This window comes from Gopherus evgoodei, chromosome 18, assembly GCF_007399415.2.
Source record: "Gopherus evgoodei ecotype Sinaloan lineage chromosome 18, rGopEvg1_v1.p, whole genome shotgun sequence".
Classification (NCBI taxonomy): Eukaryota; Metazoa; Chordata; order Testudines; family Testudinidae; genus Gopherus; species Gopherus evgoodei.
Window position 1 is genome coordinate 2,331,992 of NC_044339.1, and position 23,379 is coordinate 2,355,370.

General features: G+C 55.4%; 1 protein-coding gene across 5 annotated transcripts in view; it reads right to left on the reverse strand.

The window, feature by feature from the left end:
• Positions 1-23,379, reverse strand: part of PHC2 (polyhomeotic homolog 2) — a 154,182-nt gene that overhangs the window by 49,533 nt on the left and 81,270 nt on the right. For 4 of the 5 annotated variants that reach the window (XM_030537305.1, XM_030537306.1, XM_030537308.1 and 1 more), the window contains one exon: positions 21,804-22,037. In XM_030537305.1, coding sequence (XP_030393165.1) covers positions 21,804-21,950 — 147 coding nt within the window. In that variant the 5' untranslated portion in view covers positions 21,951-22,037. Of the gene's footprint in view, positions 1-1,451; positions 1,529-21,803; positions 22,038-23,379 lie in introns of those variants that run through there. The other variant, XM_030537309.1, reaches the window with a different exon arrangement.

The following is a 23,379-nucleotide window of genomic DNA, read 5'->3' on the forward strand; positions in this document are numbered from 1 at the left end:
AGTTGGAGCACGGAGGCTGGGGACCAGCTGGCAGGAGTGGGGGAGCTTGTTCTTGTATCATGCATGGGGGTGCAGAGGGTTCAGGGGGTTGTTAGTACCAGTCCCCCAACGTCAAGGTGTCCCTGGAGCCCAGGCAGCAGTGTCTGTTGTATATATGGAAGGGCTGGTTTTATGTCAGATACAGAACTCAGGGAGGCCAACCCAGAGAGGAGAAAGTGTCTTTGGAGACTGGGCTGGTAACAAACTCCAGAGCCGCCTGGTGTCAGCAGGAGCCCAGGAAGGTCCCTGAGTTGCCAAGTGGGCCTGGGGCACCCCCCCACCCCCATCTCTAAAGCAAAGAGCGGGGCCAGAGCTGGTGACACTTCCATCACAGCTCGGGGCCTTCAGGATGCAGCCCCCTCAGACGGACCCCAAACGAGGTTCCCATGAACCAAGGCCAGGTGTGCAAAGAGGCTGGGCAGGTCGGGGACAGGCTGGGTGCTGAGCGTTCCTGGACATCTGGCCCCATTGGCGGGTGCTGAGCCATTGATAACCTGGCCCCAAGTTTCCTGCAGCACCAACAGCTGCACTGTTCCCACAACACACAAACCAGGGGTCACCCAATGGAATGAACAGGCAGCAGGTTTAACACAAACAAGAGGATGTACTTCTTCACACAATGCTTAATAACACGGGGAACCCACTGCTGTGGGATGTCGTGAAGGCTAAATTCACGGAGGATGGGTCCATCAACGGCTATTAGCAGGATGGCCAGGGACGTAACCCCATGCTCGGGGCAACCCTAAACCTCTGACTGCCAGGAGTGGAAGACGGGGTGTATCACTCCAGGACTACACACTCCCCAGAGCTCTAGTCCTGGCACTGTAGGACACTGGGCTAGATGGACCATTGGCCTGGCCCAGAACTGCAGCTCTTATGTTCTGACTGACACCACAAGCTGCAGATGCAGACTGCCGAGGGGAGCGGGGGGGAAATGGTTTGCCTGGATCCCCATGAACAGCCAAAAAGGGGAGGGAGAGGCAATCAGCGCTATGATTTACCATCATTATTCCCTGCCCTGCTCAGTGGCTTCTTGCAGCAACATTGTCCCAGGGAGCTGGGAGGGCCCATGGGCCCCACAGGAGAGGGAACGAACAGCGACAGAGAACGGCAGGTTCCAGACTCAGGTCCCTGACTTTGCTGAGGCCTCAAATCAGAAAGAAAACTCCTTCCCCCCCACCTAAAAAATCCCCTCCCAGCTCCTTCCCCCCAAATACTCTCCCCAGCTCCTTCCTCCGCCCCAAATATCCCCTCCCAGCTCCTCCTCCCCACCCAAATACCCCGCTCCCCGCCCCCCAGCGCCTTCCACCCCCCATATCCCGCGGCTCCTTCCACCCAACCCCCCAATACCCAGCGCCCACCACCTGACCCCCTTTTGCCCCCCCGGCACTGGCCGAGCACCGGGCACTCACTTCGCTTCTGGCTGCGCGGATCCTCCTTCCGGGGGAGGCACCAGCGGCGGGGTCCGGCCCGCGGGCGCTCCAGCAGCTGCCGGCCGCTCCCCGCGCCGGAGCGAGCCCCCGGGAGTGCCCGGCTCCAGCCCCGGCCCCGGCCCCGGCCCCGCGCCACTGGCTGGGTGCTGCCCGCGCTGCTCCGCCCGGCGTGCGGCACAAAGAGCTGCCCCCTGACCCCGCGGGAGGTTCCAGATCCGGCCGCCTCCCCCCGGGGCAGAGCGCGGCCAGGCGCTGCTGCTCGGCGGCGGAGCAGGGGGTGCAATTAGCGAGCCTGCCAGCTGCGTGCAGCGCCAGCGCCAGGCCGCCTGGCCTCTCCCCCAGCTACACGCCTGGGGCTGGCAGGTTGTGTTCCAGCCCTGGAGCTGAAGGAGATCCAGCGGGTCAGCTAGTCCCTCCCCAAGCCCTCAGGTGGTGCCGGGCTCTGTGTCCCTTGTTTTGTCACGTTACTGGGTCCCCCACCACCACCACTGGGCACAGCCTGGCCTGCTCTAGACACAGGTGGAGCTTTTTCAGTTTGGGGGGATTTTTACCAGTCTAGCTGTACTGGTGCAACCCCTGACATAAGCTAATAGGCAGAAGCTCTCATGGTATCCACACTGGGGCCAGTACAGTTCTATCCACGCTGGGGGGTTGTGCTGCTTGAACTATACTGATATTGGTAAAGCTGTACAACTTTCTAGCGTGAACACACACACCCCCCCTTAAGAAATCTCACCCTCAGGAGCTTTCCTGAGATAAACATTTCCCTTCCCTCAGTTTCATCCCATCCCACTATTTCTTACTCTTACAGAACAATTCTGCAGTAACCGCCCAGACCCTACAGTGCTGCGGTTTTGAGCCAGAGCGGTGTGGATCATTTGTGCACAATTAGTGTAAGACTTCCCCCTAGGGAAGAATCTCTGCTCCCAAATACCTCCCTGAGCACTTCCTCCGTGCCGATGACACCTTGTACCCCTATACCACAGTCAGCGTGGAACTTTGCGCAACTTCTCTTTGTGACCGACTGCTTGACAGGCAGCCTTTAAATGTCTGGCTCCTGGAGTGAGTTGATAAAGATACCTTGCATTCCATTCTGTGTAGCTCTTACCCTGCTAGATCTGCCTCTCCCCTCTGCTATTCTAGAACTGTTGGGTCTAAACTTTTGGTGAACTTTGGAGCCAAAAAACACCCAGACTGGCCGTCTCTGCATAATCCTTTCTGAACCTTTTTTGAACAAAGCACTGACCTGCAAACTACTCATGACACCCCCTTCCTCAAGTAGCCATTAGCCTTTATCTCTATGCATTTACTTGTTAAACTTGCTCTTCCTGTAAAATCTTGATTGATTATGCATGACCATTATCTTTTGTTAATCACTTTGTTTACTTCTGTGTATAAATATTGATGCCCACCCCTAATAAAGGGGCCACACTTATTCTAAAGCTTTTGGGGTAGTGTGTGCCCGTTGATCAACGCATTTGTGTCTGGTCTCTGACAGAATTGTGGGCCCATATTCCAACTCCGCAGCAACCTCGGGTGTTGGAGAGGTGAGTGAGGACTTGCTTTATTACCTAACAATTTGGGGGCTCGTCCGGGATTCCTTCTGGTGCGGTACCTCTGTCCAGTGGTCAGACCACTCATATATGAATTGGCAAGGCGCCACAGGAGATTTCTCCTAGCCAATTCAATATTGAGAGGTCGTGTATTGGACAGCAGGGTAAACGCCAGTTGGAGGGCTCCTGTCAGACACCATGGGTCAAGGGACTAGCGTGCCTCTTGAGAGTCCGTTGGGGATTGTAAATAAGTTATGGAATGAAGGGAAACTCCCAGTACAGACAGGAATGTCTAGGAAGAAGTTGTACACACTATGTGTAAGGAATTGGACTGGGTATACCGCGGTATTGGCCGACTCGGAGATGAGGTGGCCTTCGTATGGCTCTTTCGAGCAGGCTGCCTTAAGAGGAGTAAAGAGCCAGATCGAAAAAGACCATCCGGGACAGTTATGTTACTGGTTTTGTTGGGACACAGCAGCAGAGCTGTGGAAATCTTTAAAAATTATGGCAGTCAGGTACTCTCCCGAGAGTGAACCCCCTCCAGGTTATTTCGATGAAGGGTGTAGACCACGGCGTGTTTTGACTCGTCAGCTGGTCCCCTCTGCACCTGCCCCTATTCCTCCTCCGCAGGGGAACTCTCTCCTTGTAGCAGAGGGGAATCTGCAGGATCCCAGATTGGAATTTGTGCAGAAGGATGAGGAGGAATTGGAGGGGCCAACCTCGGGAGGAGTAGTTACTAGGCTTAGGTCCAAGCAGGTACAGCAGGGTGCATGCCCCCCCCCTGAGGATAGCCTAGAGGATGTCTCTGTCAAATCTCTTGCGAATAATAAAAGTATGGTTATAGAGATGCCTTTACAGGTGCACGATCAACCTTATATGAGCAATGATGGACAATTGCAACATGCTAGTATTGTGGAATATAAAGGATGGCTAGAATGGGATTTGAAAGAGTGGGGACAGTTGTCAGGGTCTTTTGGGGAAAATCCCCGAAAGATCATAGAACTTCTAGAAAGATTGTTTTTAAGTTATAATCCTACTTATACGGATGTGGATCAGTTGTTAAGTAGAGTTTTGACTGGAGAAGAACGTAGTAGATTGTGGATGGCAGAAAGGACATGGGGAGATAGCAATGCAGCTAATGTTACTTGGATGGATAGGCGGGATCTGGCCGCTGGCTGGAATCCCCTAGACTGGACTCAGCTAAGGCTGACTCAGCTGCGAACAGATAGAGAGCGATTGTTAGAGAGACTCAAGGAAATGGCTCGCCGCTCGCCTAATCAGGCTAAGTTCATGCAGATTCGGCAGGAATCTGATGAGCCGCCCAGAAAGTTCTGGTCGAGGCTATTGGAGGGGGCCCGAATGTTCACTCAGATGGATCCTGAGAGAGAAGCAGACCACCCTACTCTTATTTCATTTTTTGTGAATCAGTCGGTGCCCCCTGTAAGGGATTACTTCTTAAAGTTTCGCCCTGGTTGGGGAGGTGAGTCAGTCACTTCAGTGTTGGAAGTAGCTGATTTTGCCTGGAGAAAGAAAGGGAAAGTAGTAAAAAGAAAGAGAAAAAGGAAGAATATAAGCTGATGGCTTTAGCTTTTCACGGTGGTGTTCGAGGCAAAGGCCGTGGCCGTGGCAGGGGATTCCAGGGTGCCCGGGGAAGAGGGTCCTGGCGACCCCAGCCATCAGGAAATTGTTTTCAGTGCGGACAGCCTGGTCACTTTAAACGTGAATGCCCCTGGGGACGCCCAGAAGGTCTGGCTGCATCCGCAGATGCTTACACAAGTGAGGAATACACCCCTGCACCACCAGCTCAGCCCATCCCCCAGGCCTGGATCAACTATGGAAAACAGCAGCAGCCGCAGCAAACTCAGCCTCCTCAATGACGGTACCCCGGGGGCGAAGGCAAACAATGTGATGGTCTTATTTCCTTAATGTCTTTAGCCGGCTCCTTTCTCACTTTCTCTCCTCCCAGCGAAGAGCCTCGTTTAACCCTTTCAGTCCAGGGACTGCCTGTCTCTTTCCTCATTGATACTGGGGCTACTTTCTCTCTTTTAAATCATGCCCCCTCTCCCTGGCTATCCTCTGAGGTTAAAACTGCGACTGGGGTGGAGGGCAACCCACAGTCTCTGGGACTCACTTTGCCTTTGAATGTTATTTATGCTGATAAATGTTTTTCTCACCGTTTTCTTTTTTCCCCAGCTTGTCCGATCCCTTTGATGGGCCGGGATTTACTCTGTAAGCTTGAGGCTACTTTAACCTGCACTCCTGAAGGGGTAGGATTATTGATGACAGTGTTAGGAGATTCGGCCCCTACTCAGGGTAATTGGGAAACACCCCCCTCTCTCTCCCCTGACCTCACTGACTTGCCTTCAACCCTCTGGGGAATTTCTGACACTGATGTTGGCCTGCTCCTTTCGGCAGAGCCCGTAAGGATTCAGGTAAAGCCTTCCTTAACCCCCCCGTCAGTCCCTCAATACCCCCTGTCGCTGGAAGCCCGGGAGGGCATCCGCCCCATTATTGAGGGATTCATTGCACAAAAGCTAGTCCGCCCTCAGCGCACTCCCTGTAACACCCCTATACTGCCTGTCAAAAAGCCTCCTAAAAAGGACGGAGACCCTGTTCGTTGGCGCTTTGTACAGGATCTACGAGTTGTTAATCAGTATGTGGTCCCTCTTCATGCAGTAGTTCCTGACCCAGCTACTATCATCAGCCAAATCCCCTGGGATGCTGAGTGGTTCACTGTTATTGACTTAAAATCAGCTTTTTTCAGCATTCCTGTGCACCCAGACTCTCAGTATCTCTTTGGTTTCACCTGGGAGGGACAAAGTTATGTCTGGCAACGACTTCCTCAAGGCTACAGAGACAGCCCCACGATTTTCAGCCAGTGCCTCCGCCACGACTTGGAAGGTTTCACCAGTCCGCAGGGATCCACATTGGTCCTATACGTAGATGACATCCTATTAGGTAATCGCGAAGAAGCTGCCCTCCGCATCGATGGTAAGGCACTTTTATTATACCTACACACCAGAGGCCACAAGGTAGACCCTAAAAAGATTCAGTGGGTCTCACAGAAGGTCCGATATCTGGGCTTCCTGTTAACCCCAGAAGGAAGACAGATGGACCCAGCCCGCATAAAGACTATTCAAAACTGCCCTCTACCGAACACCAAGAAACAACTTCGAGGTTTCTTAGGATTAATTGGCTTCTGTCGCCCCTGGTTGCCGTCCTGCGGGGAGTTAAGCAAACCGCTCCACCGACTCACTGCTAACCTTGCTCCTGACCCTTTGCAGTGGTCCCCGGACACTATTCAAGCCTTTCAGTTACTCAAGGACAGTGTGGCCTCCTCCATGTCTCTCCGCCCCCCCAATTACAGCAAACCCTTTCACCTTTTTGTCCACGAGAGAGGCGGAATTGCTAGTGGTGTCCTTACCCAGCTGAGCGGGCCCCACCATTTCCCGCTTGCTTTTTACTCTCAGCAAATCGACCCTGTCGCTCAGGGAACCCCATCCTGCACCCGGACTCTGGCAGCAGCTGCCCTGCTGATCACAAAGGCAAAGAGCCTAACCCTGGGTCATTTTACCACGGTTTGGACCTCTCATGCCTTGTCAGCCCTTCTGCGTAGGGGCACAACCCAAGTCTTTTCGGCCCATCGTCAGCAACAGCTAGAGGCCGAACTCTTAGAAGACACTAACCTAATTTTTGAAAGGTGTGGACCCCTTAATCCAGCTACCTTGCTTCCTGACCTGCCAGTCCCCCAGGACCAGCACGACTGTGTGGAAGTAGTTTCCAGCATCTTACAGATAAGAGACAACCTGTTTGACGTGCCACTGGACAACCCCGATTGCATCCTCTTCTCGGACGGAAGCTCCTTCTATGTTGATGGCAAGCGTTTCACTGGTTATGCTGTCACCTCTGAATGGGACATTCAAGAGGCCGCCTCACTGCCAGGCAACTGGGGAGCCCAAGCCGCTGAACTCTATGCCCTGGCCCGAGCTTGCCAGTTGGCCGCTGGTAAGACCGTTACCATTTTTACTGATAGCAAATATGCTTTTGGAGTTGTGCATTGTCATATCCACCTCTGGAAGTTTCGAGGTTTCCAGACAGCTGCCGGTAAACCCATTCAGCACCTCCCCCTCATCCACAAGCTTTTGGACGCCCTCCAAAAACCCTCCGTCCTGGCTGTAGTTCACTGCCGGGCACATACTAAAGATAGCAGCCCCGTTACCCGTGGGAATGCCCTGGCTGACGCCTCCGCCAAGAAGGCTGCCACCTTACCTTTAGCCATGCCCACATTGGCTATTGCAACCTCCTCCTTTACTCCACCGCACCCCGTACCAGTACCCGCTGCTGAACTAAAATCATGGGAAAGCCTCGGGGCCACTCTGGTCAAAGGGACCTGGCTTATGCCAGATGGCCGAGCCTGCCTCCCTCGCTCCACATACCCTGTGGCAGTTCGCTGGCACCATGATAAAGGGGGTCACTACGGCACGCACGCCCTCGTGGACACTATCGCTCGCTTTTGGTATGCTCCAGGCATTCAACCCTATTGCCTATCAATAGTGAAAGCATGCAGCACATGTCAGCGTAATGGACCTGCTCCACCTCTTAACAAAATTAAGGGTGGAAGACCTCTGCCTGCTGCTCCATTTCAACATCTTCAAATTGATTTTGCAGATATGCCAAAGGCTTTTGGAAAAAAGCACCTCCTTGTTTTGGTTTGCCCTCTGACTTCCTGGGTCGAAGCTTTTCCTACTGCTAATTGTACTGCTGCCACAGTGGCGAAGATTCTCCTTAGAGATATTGTACCCCGTTTTGGCATCCCTCTTGTGCTCGACTCAGATCGCGGACCTCACTTTACTGGTCATGTCCTTGGCCATTTAGAACAAGGACTGGGCATTTCACACTCCTTTCATACACCCTACCACCCCCAGTCTAGCGGGAAAGTTGAGCGTATGAATAGGGAACTTAAGTTTACATTGGCTAAATACTGTCAGGAAACAGGATTAAAGTGGCCTCAGGTACTTCCCTTGGTCCTGTTTCACCTTCGTACTCGCCCAACCCGCGCATTGGGATTATCCCCCTTTGAACTGCTCTATGGACACCCCCCTTTCAAAGGCGGGGCGCTACCACGTGCTGATGTTTCACTATTGGGAGGGGATCATATGACTGCGTGTCAGTTTCTCTCCCTACAGGCTCGCCTCCGTACCCTTTGGAAAGCCTCGCAGTTTTCCCAGACCGTGCCGCTGGAGGAACAAATCCACCCGTTCCAACCAGGGGACTTCGTCTGGGCCAAAAAGTTCGTTCGTGACGACACCCTCCAGCCAAGGTTTACTGGACCCCACCAGGTTCTTTTGACAACCCAGACTGCAGTGTTCCTGGAAGGACGCAAATCTTGGATCCACCACTCCCACGTCAAGCCAGCCGTAGTGGACCACAGTGACGGACCAGCAGCTCTTGTCACCACTGAGGACACTGCCTTCGACCAGTGGACCAGCTTACCTCTCTCAGACATTAGACTTAAATTAACTCGAAAAAAATGAGAGGACCCTTTATTTTGACAACTGTATGTTTTTTATGCTTTTTCAGTTTATTTTCTGCTTATGAAGATAATGCTTTTATTAGATATTCCCATGAGGTTAAAACTCGTATTTTAGGAAATAGAAGTGATTGCTGGGTATGTACTCAATTTCCAGTAAATGCAGCACAGGGACTCCCCTTCACACCCATTCATAAATGAAGAATGCTGTGTTTTTGTAAATGACACCTACTCTGACACTTTTCAACGTACCAAACACCTAAGGGAAATGGCTAAAAACTACTCCTCTGGCCAGCCACCTTATGATTGGTGGGGAGCCTTATGGAATTGGCTGCCCGGATTTGGGTGGGTTAAAAACCTCTTGGTGGGTGTTGTTGGGGCCATGGTAGTCCTTATAATACTGTGTTGCTGTATTCAGTGTGTCCCCTCCCTCATAAACTCATGTAAGTCAGTTTATTCTTTTCCCACTTCAGCTAAAAGCCTTACTCTCTTCGAATTGGCCCAGGCTGAAATTGCCAAGCGGCCCTTGAGATCTTGAAATAGGGTGTAGCTTTTTGATTAATAGTTATCTCAAAGCTACAAATGGAGGAATGTTGGGTCTAAACTTTTGGTGAACTTTGGAGCCAAAAAACACCCAGACTGGCCGTCTCTGCATAATCCTTTCTGAACCTTTTTTGAACAAAGCACTGACCTGCAAACTACTCATGACACCCCCTTCCTCAAGTAGCCATTAGCCTTTATCTCTATGCATTTACTTGTTAAACTTGCTCTTCCTGTAAAATCTTGATTGATTATGCATGACCATTATCTTTTGTTAATCACTTTGTTTACTTCTGTGTATAAATATTGATGCCCACCCCTAATAAAGGGGCCACACTTATTCTAAAGCTTTTGGGGTAGTGTGTGCCCGTTGATCAACGCATTTGTGTCTGGTCTCTGACAGAATTGTGGGCCCATATTCCAACTCCGCAGCAACCTCGGGTGTTGGAGAGGTGAGTGAGGACTTGCTTTATTACCTAACAGAACCCAGTCCTACAAGGTGCTTGTAAGGCTTTAACACCAGGCATTGTTTTTGTTTGCATGACCTGTGGGCAGCAGCTCTGAAATTAAGAAATGATTCAGTCAGAGACATACTAAGACAGAGTGAACATTACTGTCCCATACACTCAGCTGTTAGAGAGAATTGCACCACAACTAACAATAAGCATGTCTCCAAGACCTACTTGGCCATTCAGTGAATTAGACAGAACTTGTAGGGCTGTGTAACAGTGCCACCTGGTAACTTTAAATAATATTACAGCGCTGAGCTTCCCTCGGTCAGGTGAGATTTGAAGCTACTCGGCACTTTGCAGAACTGAGTGAAAGGGAAGAAGACAGCAGCAGTGAGGAAAGAAAAGAAGAGATCGCATCACCTATTCTGTGCCAGGGCATAGTATGGGGGGGCAAGTATGGGCGGAATGGGGAATGCCCATCCCTCAATCTGTTATGGGGGGACTCCCCTGTCATGGAGTGTGGGGGAGTCAGGGCCCTGTACCCCCCACTTCCTGCGATTTACTGTGACTTTTAGCCAGCCAGTAAAACAGAAGGTTTATTAGACAACAGGAACACAGTCCCAAGCAGGGCTTGTAGGTACAACCAGACCCCTTAGCCAGGTCCCTCTGGGGGGCAAGGATCTTAGACCCCAGACGTGGGGGTCCCTGCCTCTTCCCAGCCAGCCCAAACCTGAAACTAAAAACCTCTCCAGCTGGCTCTCTTCCTTTGTCCAGCTTCCCGGGCAAAGGTGTTGACTCCCTCCACCCCCCTTCCTGGCTCAGGTTACAGGCTCAGGTCCTGTCCCTCAACTAAAGTCATCCCCTGCTCTCCCATCCCCCATGCAGACAGTCCCTACTGCGTCACATCCCCCACTGAGGAACTAGGACCCGCTACTGTACATGCAGTCTCTCTGTTGCACATCTGGGGTTTATTTTTGTTACTTTACTTTTAGTCTCCCTAACAAGCTGTTAATGAGCTGCCAATTACTTATGTATATCAGGAGTTCAAGTGACTGCCAAATCAAACCCTTGTGAGGAATGAGAAGCACCAGAACTTAATCCTAACAGGACAGAGGCCTGGCTTCTTCTGGCACCAGATTAGTGCTGTAGCACATCACAGAGAGAAGGGAGCGCTGCAGGGGAAGCAAAGGGAGGATGGGGGGTCCCTACATTTTATTATATAATAATGATTTTCGTATTTACAGAAGCCTAGCATTCAAGAACCACCCTACAAGAACAAAACTGCATGTACGCCACACTGCTCATGAGCAACCCTACAATAACACAGCAGCGGGCGCACAACACAATGGAAAGGCAGCGTGTTTCAGTCCCACGCATTATTTTGCACATAAGCAGTGGTGAGACACAATGATCTGAGGAATGTCAGGAGCTGGCTCTCTCCTGGAGCTGAGTTCCCTGGGGCGCAGCAGAGGTTACATTTCCAAATGACTGGCAGCAGCAGGGCCAGGATTAATTTCACCGGGAAGGTTGGGGGGAGGAGAGGGGAAGGCCAGCACAGCCAGGGGTACCTCTCAACAGAGGGGAACCATTCAGAAGTCACACCCTGAGGGTTACAGGGTGGCCCAGCTAGGGAGAAAAACTCCCCCTGGTGATTTCTCCTGCATGAAGAAATACTGGGTGACTGAGTCCCTTCCCTCACTGGTCATATCCCCCCTCTCTCTTCACACATCTTCATTCACATTCCCCCTCTCCCTGCCCAGCCCCCATCATTACAGCTGCTCCAAAGCCAGGGGAAACAAGCTTGGGGGAACTTCCGGGTTTCAATTTCCAGCACCAGTTCTCACCAACGTTTCTATCAGAATTGTTGTTGAAGTTTTTCACTTGCATTTCTCCCACAGGAAGCCGGTCAGTGACAAATGGCAAAGGGGTTTCTGATAAAAAAAACGATGGCAGGAAATGTTCAGGAAAATGAGAAGTGTCGATAGTGGTCAATTTCTCCAGAGGGGTTTGATTTTTAAATAAGGCCACATTCCCACAAAACAGCTGTTAGTGTGAAACGTTCCTGAATCCTATTGTGGCTCACTCACTCAGGGCTAATCTTACATGCAGAATGTCTGCCGCTTCCACTAAGGCCAGGTCCACACAACGGACATCGCCCTGTCCATCGGGCTGTGCTGGGATGTGATCCCTGACTCAGCGTAGGCCTGGCCTTAGGGTGGTGGAATTGGTTTAATGAAACCAGTGTAACTTTGTGGGATAACAGTGTATCGCTGTGAGCCTGGTGTATATCGGTTTAATTTGCCCTCTCTGGGCTTTTCTGCATGGGAAAGTTGGCCAATCTCACCTAAGGTGTGAAATCAATTTAGTTCAAATGGTGCAACCCTGGTGCGGACACTCTTATGTCACTTTCAGGGTGGGTTTTTTCAGTTCAGTAGTTCTGGAAGAGGTCTAAGGCACAAAACTTGTACCATTGTAACTCACAACCGAATGGCTACAGCAGTGCAGCCCTCCTTAATGGGGATACAGCAAGACCTTTATTTCTGTCCTGTTCTATGCCACTCTCTTCTCTGTAGTCTCTTTTCTTGCCCTCATCACTGTAGTATCTGAGCCCCAGCCAGTTGCGCATTGAGTCATGTGACTAAGATCTGCCATGTAAGGTTTGTCCCAGGAGAGAATTGTTTGTGCAGCTGAGAGAGGTTTGGTTTGGTTGGGTTTTGTTGACACATCCAGGCTGTTCAGTGTTTGTGATGAACTGGGAAAGTTCTTAATGTTTCCTCTGAATACTGTGTTGGTGCCTCAGTGTCCCCTATGCAGTTCTTAAGTATCTAGGCAGTGGGATAAGGGCATGTGATTGCTGAAGAGCAAAGGGACAGTGCACCTAAATGCCTGGCACTCTGTCTCCTAGCAACTGATGGCCTGGGCCCCTGCTCTGCAAAGGTGCCAGCTGAAGATGTTGGAGACAAAGGGATCAGGTGACCTCCTGGCCAGGGAAAGGAACTGAGCAGAGAGGAGGGGCTGGGAGGGGTTGTTAGTCTGGAACTGGCTGGGGTCGAGGAGTGAAGTGCAGACGTGGGGGTCTGGCTCACTGCGCCCCAGAATGGACCCAGCCGAGGGGTCCGGTTCGCTGTATCTACAAGCTCTGTTTTAGACCCTGTTCCTGTCATCGAATAAACCTCTGTTTTACTGGCTGGCTGAGAGTCACGTCTGACTGCAAAGTGGGGGTGCAGAACCCGGAGGCTTCCCCAGGACCCCGCTGGGGTGGACTCGCTATGGGAAGCGCACGGAGGGGCAGAGGATGCTGAATGCTCCAAGGAGAGACCCAGGAGGTGAAGATGTGTGAGCTTCTTGCCCTGAACAAGTCTGCTCCAAGGGAGAGGAGGCTCCCCAAAGTCCTGACTGGCTTGGTGGGGAGCAGTTCCAGAGCATCGCCCGGTGACTCCGTGACAGTGTTTGTATCAGTGAAGACATTATGGAGCAGCAACTGGCACCTAGACTTGGAGCTTTGGAATGGCCCTAAGTCCCCATGGGAGATTGTTCCCCAGTCTGGCACTGACCCCTTGGAAGCCCTGTTGAGGGCAGAGGAGGTCACCCATATTGTAGAGAGTTCCATGGGACCTGTGGAGCAGTTATCGACCATGGTCTTCATGCCGCAGCATGAGGCTCTTTCAGCTATCCTGGCTGAACACCTTGAAGATACAGACTGAGACGTTGGACTTGACTCTGCTCTGTGGGAAGGCAGCGTAGAGAGTAGGAGATGGGCTGATGCTCTTAAGATTGCTGAGCAGACAGGCTGTACTAGCTGGAGTTTCTTAAGCGCTGAAGGCTTGGTGCCTAGGTCTGTCACTGCCTAGGTCCAGCCGGAAGCTGGTGAACGTGTGAATAACAAGGGCCAAGTCCTCACCTGCTAGCATGGGACAGTGTCTCAGCCAACTGGAGATGGGAGAAAGCGTCACCCACAGACACTGCTATGGAAGAGCTCAGAATCAGCGAGGAAGCCAGGAGCTTCCTGACCCAGGCCCTGAATTGGCCAGTTGTGGGTGTGAAAGTGCCACCAGGGGCAAACTCCTCTGCCCTGAGCATCACCGCTGCCCCCTTGGGTTCCAGTACAAAGGTGCTTGTCCCAGTATAGCTAGTCCCCCAGGGGAGGGGAATAAGCTAGACTGGTCTAAGGCACCTTATCCAGTATAGTGCATCCCCACAAGGGATAACTAAGGCTATGATTTAGTCAGAGTATTTTTAGTAAAAGTCATGGACCAGTCACGGGCAATAACTAAAAAGACATGGCATGTGACTGGGCCACAACTTTTACTAACAATACCCCTAACTAAATCTTAGGTGCCGGGGGGCACTCCTGCTCTCGGGATGAGGGGGTTCCAGAGGACACTGCTGCTCCTTGGGTGGGGGGCACTCCAGAGCCCCGCCACTGCTGCTGGGGGCGGGGCAGCCCAGGGCACTGCTGCTACTTCTGGACTGCTGCTCTGGGGCAGTACCTGGGACCAGCTGCCTGGGGCCAACTGAGCAGCAGTCGGTGTGGCTGGCCCGAGGGTCGCCCTAGGGTGAGCTGCACCAGACACTGTCCTGGAAAGTCATGGAATTTCTGACTTCGTGATCTCTGTGAAAGACTCGCAGCCTTTTGTATATCAGTAAAAACTCACACCCCAAAGTGACAGCAAAACTGTGTGTAGAGCAGGCTACACTCCACCAGAATAAGTGTCCCACTGGCGCTGGTACTGTTTAACAGGGCCCACACTTTACAGGGGAACTAAAGGCACAGACCCAGCTTCCAACCATTCAGGCTGTGTCCACACAGGGATCTGACTAACCCGCTGCCAGGTTGTGTATGGACAAGGCCAAATGCAAAGATTGGCGCTTTGAGGGGTAAATCCAAGATAATTTCCTGCAGCTGTAAATCTCTGAGCTCCCAAGAAGCCCAACAGCCCCAGAAGATCCAGCCCAGCCCGCTCCTCAGGGCCACCCCGGGGGGAAGCACTCAGTGACAGGGAGCCTTTGAAAGGACCAGGCTCAGGGATAAGGCAGGGGAGTGGGGGGAGCAGAGGGGTACAACTCCCCTCAAGCCAGGACAAGTGCCCTACCCACTGTCCCCCAGGCCTCCCTTCAGCCCTGGCTGATGCAGTGACCACTCCTCAGGCTGGGCTGGGCTGGTTCTGGAGCTCCCTGCGCTTCCTGCCAGCACCCGGTGCCAGCTCCCCACCTCCTCCTGGGGAGAGGGGGGATATTGCGCCCCTCTCCTGCTGCCTCCCCTTCCCTCTCCATCTGCACCCCCATCCACCTGATCCGCAAATCTCCATTAAATCTCTCTTGGGAAGTGGCATAATGTTCTAAAATATTTTGAAGTGTAGGAAGGCCATTCCCACTGGGTGGAGGTATCGGGGCTGCGGGTGTGAAAGCTCATTTTCGTTGCCCTCTGCTGGACTCTCTCTAATTTGTCCACATCCCTTCTGTAGTGGGGGGCCAAAAACTGGATGCAATACTCCAGGTGTGGCCTCCCCAGTGCCAAATAGAGGGGAATAATCACTTCCCTCGATCTGCTGGCAATGCTCCTACTAATACAGCCAGCTCTCCTGGACTCCTTTCCCCCTCAGATTAGCCTCCCAGGGGATCCTGCCCATCAGTTTCCTGAGGGAGTCAAAGTCTGCTTTTCTGAAGTCCAGGGTTTGTATTCTGGTGCTCTCCTTTCCTCCTATACACACTGCACCTGAACACAGACATGCGGCACACACAATGCATGCAAACACTTCAGACACACACGCTGTACACATGCATACTACAGACACATGCTGCAGACACACTGCATATACGCACCACACACACACATGCGAACACACACACCCCACACACATATGCTATGCGCGCACACACACACTACACATCTGTGTGTCCTTGCTTGGAGACATGAACACCTTCACTTCTCCCTCTACCTCCCTGTACCCAGTCACCTCACCATGATGTCACGAGGTCACCTCAGGACATGGATGTGTAACACCAGCCCCAGGATTGGGGAGCCCTCCCCCACCCGCTGGTTGTCCTGGACTGCAGCAGCTATGCCCTGGGCAGCGGGCTGGATCTGGGACTCCAGGCAGGTCAGTTGGATATTCTGGGGCCAGCACTTGGGGCTGCCTTTAAATACACTGAATAAATAAAGGGGCCCCTCCAACAAGTGGAACTGAACTGAACCATCCTCTCCCTCAGTCCCGGGGCCCCAGAGCATGACCTTCCGCCCACGTGTATTTTACTGACAGCCAGGGCTTGCTCAGCCTCTATGGGTGTATCACAGCCTCAGCTAGAGGTAACCTCAGGGCCTTGCCCCACAGAGCTCACAGCCTGAATAGACCAGATAAATTATTAGCCCCAATTTAAGGAGTGGGGAAACTGAGACACGGAGACAGAAACATGAAAAGTCAGTAGCAGAGTCAGTGCTGGCACCCATATTGGCTGAGTGACAGGCCAAAACCATGTCCAAAGAACCATTGGGGGCCCCGTGGGCGGTAGGTACAGAATCCAGGGATGGATCACCCCCACCCCTCCACCCTCTCAGGTATTTAGTGTCTCAGCACATCATCTGCATGGCTGATTAACTGCTATTGATTATCCCCCTTCTGCTGCTTGGGCCCTCCCTCCCCCGTTTCATTCCCATCCCTCCCTCTCTCTCTTTCACTCCTTTGTTACTGTCCACACCCTGCCCTCCCATCCTGCTCAGCCCTCCCACCCCCAGGGTAGAAGAACATACAGACCACTGGGCTAGGAAGAGCAGCTGGAAGCCATGGAAGAACAGGGCCCATAGCCAAGGGGGAGGGGTCCCAGGCATTTGTCCTGGGGTTCAGGGCGAGTGGAATTGCCCCAGGTGGTTCCCAGCTCAGACATGGAATTGCTCCTGGGAGCTCTGCCCACCAGATTCAGAACCAGCCCTGATCTGGGGTGCTTCTGGAGTTCCCTAGGTCCCAACGTGTGAGGCAGTGGTAGAGGAAACAGGGGGCACTGCCCTTGGCAGCCTTTCACGTCCATGTGGTGCCTTTCCAAGCATATTATTCAGTTGACCAAAGGAGGTGGATGACATGAATTTTCACATGGGGCTGGAGAGCAAGCCCACCTAGCACACAGCCAGCAGCAGGAGCTGTCCCATGGGGCTAGCTTCCCACTCTGCCATGACTGAGGCCAAACAGGAAGGACAGTGCGGTCCCATGTGCCAGGTGGCAGTGCGCAGGGCGGGGAGCCAGGCCCAGCTCTGCAGGAGCCCTGGCTGCCAGGTGAGCATAAGATGGGATCGCTCTCTAGCCACCCCCTCCCAGGCCTCTCCTCCGCACCAGGCTGGGATTGGGCTTGTGGTGCACGGCGTGTGTGTCACGGAGGGAGCAGCGGAGGCGGCCTGCATCCACTGAACAGGGAAGCACTGCTGATATCCATTGCCCCTGGTTGCAAAACCTGGCCCACCACTGCTGAGTTCCTCTCAAATGTCCAGTGCAGTGCAGTGGGCACCCAGCCATTGGAGCACATGCACTAAGGGCCCATGGCAGTCAGCTCTCATGGTCAGAGGCCTGGAGGCCAGTAGAGGGCGCTGCGTGACCACAGGCCCTACAGCCTGGGGAGGTGCTGGTGAGGGGGCTGCTGTATGTAACTGGTCAGAGGAGCCGGGCCCTGCTCCGGCTGCAAAACCGGGGAACACCAGAGTGTCTGAAGCTGTGGCAGGAAGCAGGAGGAACTGGGAGCCCAGGGCCTTTGCCAAAACCAGGAACTCCCTGAGATTGTGTGTGTCCAGCGTGGGTATTGTGTGCAGTGTGTGGGCATATGCATGTGCTCTGTGTGCATGCATGCACATGGATTGTGCATTTGTGTGCAGTGTACATTGTCGTGTGTCTGTGTGTGCATGTCCTCTGAGTGTGCACACATGCTCGTGTGTGTGTTCTCTGAGTGAGCCTGTTTGCACGTGCAGGGAATGGAACATTTTGTGTCTACCTCTCAGGCAGAGGAGCCGGTTCCCCCAACCCCTGGCTCAGGGCTCTGGGTGCTGATTGTCCCCTGACTGGCAATAGCTCCCTAGGCAAGCAGGGAGAAATTCCAAATACACTGGAAGGAAAGAGACCCAGGGTTTGTGAGTGGAAAAGTCCCACTGGCTCTCACAGAGAAGCTGCCCCTGGATTCCCCAGCCATGGAGCGTAGCAGAGGGAGCCCACTCGCAGAGTCACAGAGTCATTTCTAGAGCTCCTGCTAGGTTCAGGCCTATTGCTCTGCAGGACTTTTCTCAGGGGTCAAGGCCCCATCAGAAATGAAAGCACCAGCATGAGGTAAAGGCTCTGGACTAATAGAACTGACTGCCCAGCCAACCCCATGTTCTCATGGAACGCCTATGCTTTCTTTCCTTCCCTGAGTGCTGGGAAAGCACTCCCTGCACTCTCTGCTGTTATTTCGTTATTTTATCAGTAAAGCTTTAAACATAAACCCTTGGTGTGCTGCATCATCTCCTCCCTGAAAAGGTCTGGAGCCCTCAGCCTAATCAACTGATGCCTTTGAGCAAATTAGAAACAAAAATATAATAATGATAATTGGAGCTATACCTTTCTGCTAAACTGGAAGGGACCCCGAAAGGTCATTGAGTCCAGCCCCCTGCCCTCACTAGCAAGATTAAATACTGATTTTTGCCCTAGATCCCAAAGTGGCCTCCTCAAGGATTGAACTCACTACTCTGAATTTAGTAGGCCAAAGCTCAAGCCACTGAGCTACCCCTCCCCCGTAACTTCAGTGTGCAGAGCTTGTCCTTTCAGTGTCAGGGCTCCGGGATCTCAGTGCGCAGAGCTCGTCCCGTCAGCGCCGGGGCTCCGGGATCTCAGTGCGCAGAGCTCGTCCCGTCAGCGCCGGGGCTCTGGGGTCTCAGTGCGCAGAGCTCGTCCCGTCATCGCCGGGGCTCCGGGATCTCAGTGCGCAGAGCTCGTCCCGTCAGCACCAGGGCTCCGGGATCTCAGTGCGCAGAGCTCGTCCCGTCAGCGCCGGGGCTCCGGGGTCTCAGTGCGCAGAGCTCGTCCCGTCAGCGCCGGGGCTCCGGGGTCTCAGTGCGCAGAGCTCGTCCCGTCAGCGCCGGGGCTCCGGGGTCTCAGTGCGCAGAGCTCGTCCCGTCAGCGCCGGGGCTCCGGGGTCTCAGTGCGCAGAGCTCGTCCCGTCAGCGCCGGGGCTCCGGGGTCTCAGTGCGCAGAGCTCGTCCCGTCAGCGCCGGGGCTCCGGGGTCTCAGTGCGCAGAGCTCGTCCCGTCAGCGCCGGGGCTCCGGGGTCTCAGTGCGCAGAGCTCGTCCCGTCAGCGCCGGGGCTCCGGGGTCTCAGTGCGCAGAGCTCGTCCCGTCAGCGCCGGGGCTCCGGGATCTCAGTGCGCAGAGCTCGTCCCGTCAGCGCCGGGTCTCCGGGATCTCAGTGCGCAGAGCTCGTCCCGTCAGCGCCGGGGCTCCGGGATCTCAGTGCGCAGAGCTCGTCCCGTCAGCGCCGGGGCTCCGGGATCTCAGTGCGCAGAGCTCGTCCCGTCAGCGCCGGGGCTCCGGGATCTCAGTGCGCAGAGCTCGTCCCGTCAGCGCCGGGGCTCCGGGATCTGTGTGCGCAGAGCTCGTCCAGTCAGCGCCGGGGCTCTGGGACTTCAATGCGTAGAGCTCGTCCCGTCAGCGCCGGGGCTCCGGGATCTCAGTGTGCAGAGCTCGTCCCGTCAGCGCCGGGGCTCCGGGGTCTCAGTGCGCAGAGCTCGTCCCGTCAGCGCCGGGGCTCCGGGGTCTCAGTGCGCAGAGCTTGTCCCGTCAGCGCCGGGGCTCCGGGATCTCAGTGCGCAGAGCTCGTCCCGTCAGCGCCGGGGCTCCGGAATCTCAGTGCGCAGAGCTCGTCCCGTCAGCGCCGGGGCTCCGGGATCTCAGTGCGCAGAGCTCGTCCCGTCAGCGCCGGGGCTCCGGGATCTGTGTGCGCAGAGCTCGTCCCGTCAGCGCCGGGGCTCCGGGATCTGTGTGCGCAGAGCTCGTCCCGTCAGCGCCGGGGCTCCGGGATCTCAGTGCGCAGAGCTCGTCCCGTCAGCGCCGGGGCTCCGGGGTCTCAGTGCGCAGAGCTCGTCCCGTCAGCGCCGGGGCTCCGGGGTCTCAGTGCGCAGAGCGCGTCCCGTCAGCGCCGGGGCTCCGGGGTCTCAGTGCGCAGAGCTCGTCCCGTCAGCGCCGGGGCTCCGGGGTCTCAGTGCGCAGAGCTCGTCCCGTCAGCGCCGGGGCTCCGGGGTCTCAGTGCGCAGAGCTCGTCCCGTCAGCGCCGGGGCTCCGGGGTCTCAGTGCGCAGAGCTCGTCCCGTCAGCGCCGGGGCTCCGGGATCTCAGTGCGCAGAGCTCGTCCCGTCAGCGCCGGGGCTCCGGGATCTCAGTGCGCAGAGCTCGTCCCGTCAGCGCCGGGGCTCCGGGGTCTCAGTGCGCAGAGCTCGTCCCGTCAGCGCCGGGGCTCCGGGATCTCAGTGCGCAGAGCTCGTCCCGTCAGCGCCGGGGCTCCGGGATCTCAGTGAGCAGAGCTCGTCCCGTCAGCGCCGGGGCTCCGGGATCTCAGTGCGCAGAGCTCGTCCCGTCAGCGCCGGGGCTCCGGGATCTCTGTGCGCAGAGCTCGTCCCGTCAGCGCCGGGGCTCCGGGATCTCAGTGCGCAGAGCTCGTCCCGTCAGCGCCGGGGCTCCGGGATCTCAGTGCTCAGAGCTCGTCCCGTCAGCGCCGGGGCTCCGGGATCTCAGTGCGCAGAGCTCGTCCCGTCAGCGCCGGGGCTCCGGGATCTCAGTGCGCAGAGCTCGTCCCGTCAGCGCCGGGGCTCCGGGGTCTCAGTGCGCAGAGCTCGTCCCGTCAGCGCCGGGGCTCCGGGGTCTCAGTGCGCAGAGCTCGTCCCGTCAGCGCCGGGGCTCCGGGGTCTCAGTGCGCAGAGCTCGTCCCGTCAGCGCCGGGGCTCCGGGATCTCAGTGCGCAGAGCTCGTCCCGTCAGCGCCGGGGCTCCGGGATCTCAGTGCGCAGAGCTCGTCCCGTCAGCGCCGGGGCTCCGGGATCTCAGTGCGCAGAGCTCGTCCCGTCAGCGCCGGGGCTCCGGGGTCTCAGTGCGCAGAGCTCGTCCCGTCAGCGCCGGGGCTCCGGGGTCTCAGTGCGCAGAGCTCGTCCCGTCAGCGCCGGGGCTCCGGGCTCTCAGTGCGCAGAGCTCGTCCCGTCAGCGCCGGGGCTCCGGGATCTCAGTGCGCAGAGCTCGTCCCGTCAGCGCCGGGGCTCCGGGATCTCAGTGCGCAGAGCTCGTCCCGTCAGCTCCGGGATCTCAGTGCGCAGAGCTCGTCCCGTCAGCGCTGGGGCTCCGGGATCTCAGTGCGCAGAGCTCGTCCCGTCAGCGCCGGGGCTCCGGGATCTCAGTGCGCAGAGCTCGTCCCGTCAGCGCCGGGGCTCCGGGGTCTCAGTGCGCAGAGCTCGTCACGTCAGCGCCGGGGCTCCGGGGTCTCAGTGCGCAGAGCTCGTCCCGTCAGCGCCGGGGCTCCGGGGTCTCAGTGCGCAGAGCTCATCCCGTCAGCGCCGGGGCTCCGGGGGTCTCAGTGCGCAGAGCTCGTCCCGTCAGCGCCGGGGCTCCGGGATCTCAGTGCGCAGAGCTCGTCCCGTCAGCGCCGGGGCTCCGGGATCTCAGTGCGCAGAGCTCGTCCCGTCAGCTCCGGGATCTCAGTGCGCAGAGCTCGTCCCGTCAGCGCCGGGGCTCCGGGGTCTCAGTGCGCAGAGCTCGTCCCGTCAGCGCCGGGGCTCCGGGATCTCAGTGCGCAGAGCTCGTCCCGTCAGCGCCGGGATCTCAGTGCGCAGAGCTCGTCCCGTCAGCGCCGGGGCTCCGGGATCTCAGTGCGCAGAGCTCGTCCCGTCAGCGCCGGGGCTCCGGGATCTCAGTGCGCAGAGCTCGTCCCGTCAGCGCCGGGGCTCCGGGATCTCAGTGCGCAGAGCTCGTCCCGTTAGCGCCGGGGCTCCGGGATCTCAGTGCGCAGAGCTCGTCCCGTCAGCACCGGGGCTCCGGGATCTCAGTGCGCAGAGCTCGTCCCGTCAGCACCAGGGCTCCGGGATCTCAGTGTGCCGAGCAGGGTCTCCAAGAGGATGTGAATGGGAAGCATGGGGGTTGCCTGGGATTTTCTCCCATCCCAGCCACCCAAGAGTGACACTCAGTTCTAGGGCCCCCCGGATCCTGCCCATTCCTTGGCACCTCTGCAGCAGCACAGCCTGGCTTCCTCCCCCACCCTGCAGGTCCTTACCTGGACGGTCTGGCGGTCTGGGATCCCACTGTACACAGAGATCTGGGGTCCCGGCTGGCGCCCATTACTACTGCTGGTGCTGCTGGCAGTGCTGGTGCTGCTGGTGCTGCTGGAGGGAGGTGGAACCTGCAGCTGCTCATTCTCCATGGTAACGGTCCTGGGCACCAATTGTGGCAGGAAGAAGGAAATACCAAGGCCGAAGTGGTGGGAAAGGGGATTCTGGTCAGGTTAGAGCTGGAAGGAGACAAAAGTAGGTAGTCAGGCTTGGGGCATGGAGCAGTCCCAACCCCTCATACCCCAGCTGGGGCACTGACCCCTCTTACTGGCCCACAGCTGATAAGATGCTGCAGCCATGAGGAATTCTGGGGCCATATTCTCTGCTGCATACAGCGGGGATGCTGTCGGGGAGCCAGGTATGGGCTATCTCTGGATGCAGGTAAGAATAGCTTTGGGGCTGCTCTAAACTGTGCCAGCTGGCTGCGGTCCCCAAGGAACCAGCCTGTTTCAGTCAGTCTCTTTCCCTGCCCCTTCCTTCCCTTGACACGTCCCCAGCCCCGTGAGGCACACACAGGGCTGCCGTATGGAAGGTGCTTGTAGGAGCTGATTCTGCTGGCTCCTTGCCGGCTAGGGACCCAAGGATCTCAAAGCATTTTGCAAAGAGGAATGAATCCAGCCTCAGCAGCTCTCTGGGGTGCACTGTAAGGATAATTTGCCCCTTTAAACAGAGGCAGAAACTAAGGCACATTGATTCCAGTGCCAGAGGGACCACTTGGATCACCTAGTCTGCCCTCCTGCACAGCACTGGCCAGAGACCTGCCCCACAGCAACCCCTAGAGCAGAGCTCTGAGAAAACAGCCAGTCTTGATTTAAAAATAACCAGTGATGGAGAATCCACCATGATCCTTGGTATATTGGTCCAATGGTTAATTACTCTCATTGTTAAAATTGTACCTTATTTCTGAATTTGTCCAGCTCCAACTCCCAGCCATTGGATTGTGTTAGACCCTTCTCTGCTAGACTGAAGAGCCCCTTATTAAGTATTTGTCCCCCATGTAGATACTTACAGATTGTGATCAAGTCACCCCTCAACCTTCTCTTTGTGAAGCTGAATAGATTGAGCTTCTTGAGCCCATCACTATAAGGCAGGTTTTCTAATACTTCAGTCATTCTTGTGGCTCTTCTTTGAACACCCTCCAATGTATCACTGTCCTTCTTGAGTTGTGGGCATTAGAACTGGACACGGGATTCCAACAGGGGTCGCACCAGTGCCAAATAGAGAGAGCAAAATAATCTCTCTGCTCCTACTAGAGATTTCCCTGTTTATGCAACCCAGGATCACACTGGGAGCTCATGTTCAGCTGATTATCTACCCCCCACCAGAGTCACTGCTTCCCAGGATAGAGTCCCCCATCCTGTAAACAGAGCCTACATTCATTGTCCCTAGCTGAATCCATTTACATTTAGCCATATTAAAATGCATGCTGTTTCCTTGCACTCAATTTACCAAGCGATCTAGATTGCTCTGAATCAGTGACCTGTCCTCTTCATTATTTACCACTCAACCAATTTTTGTCAT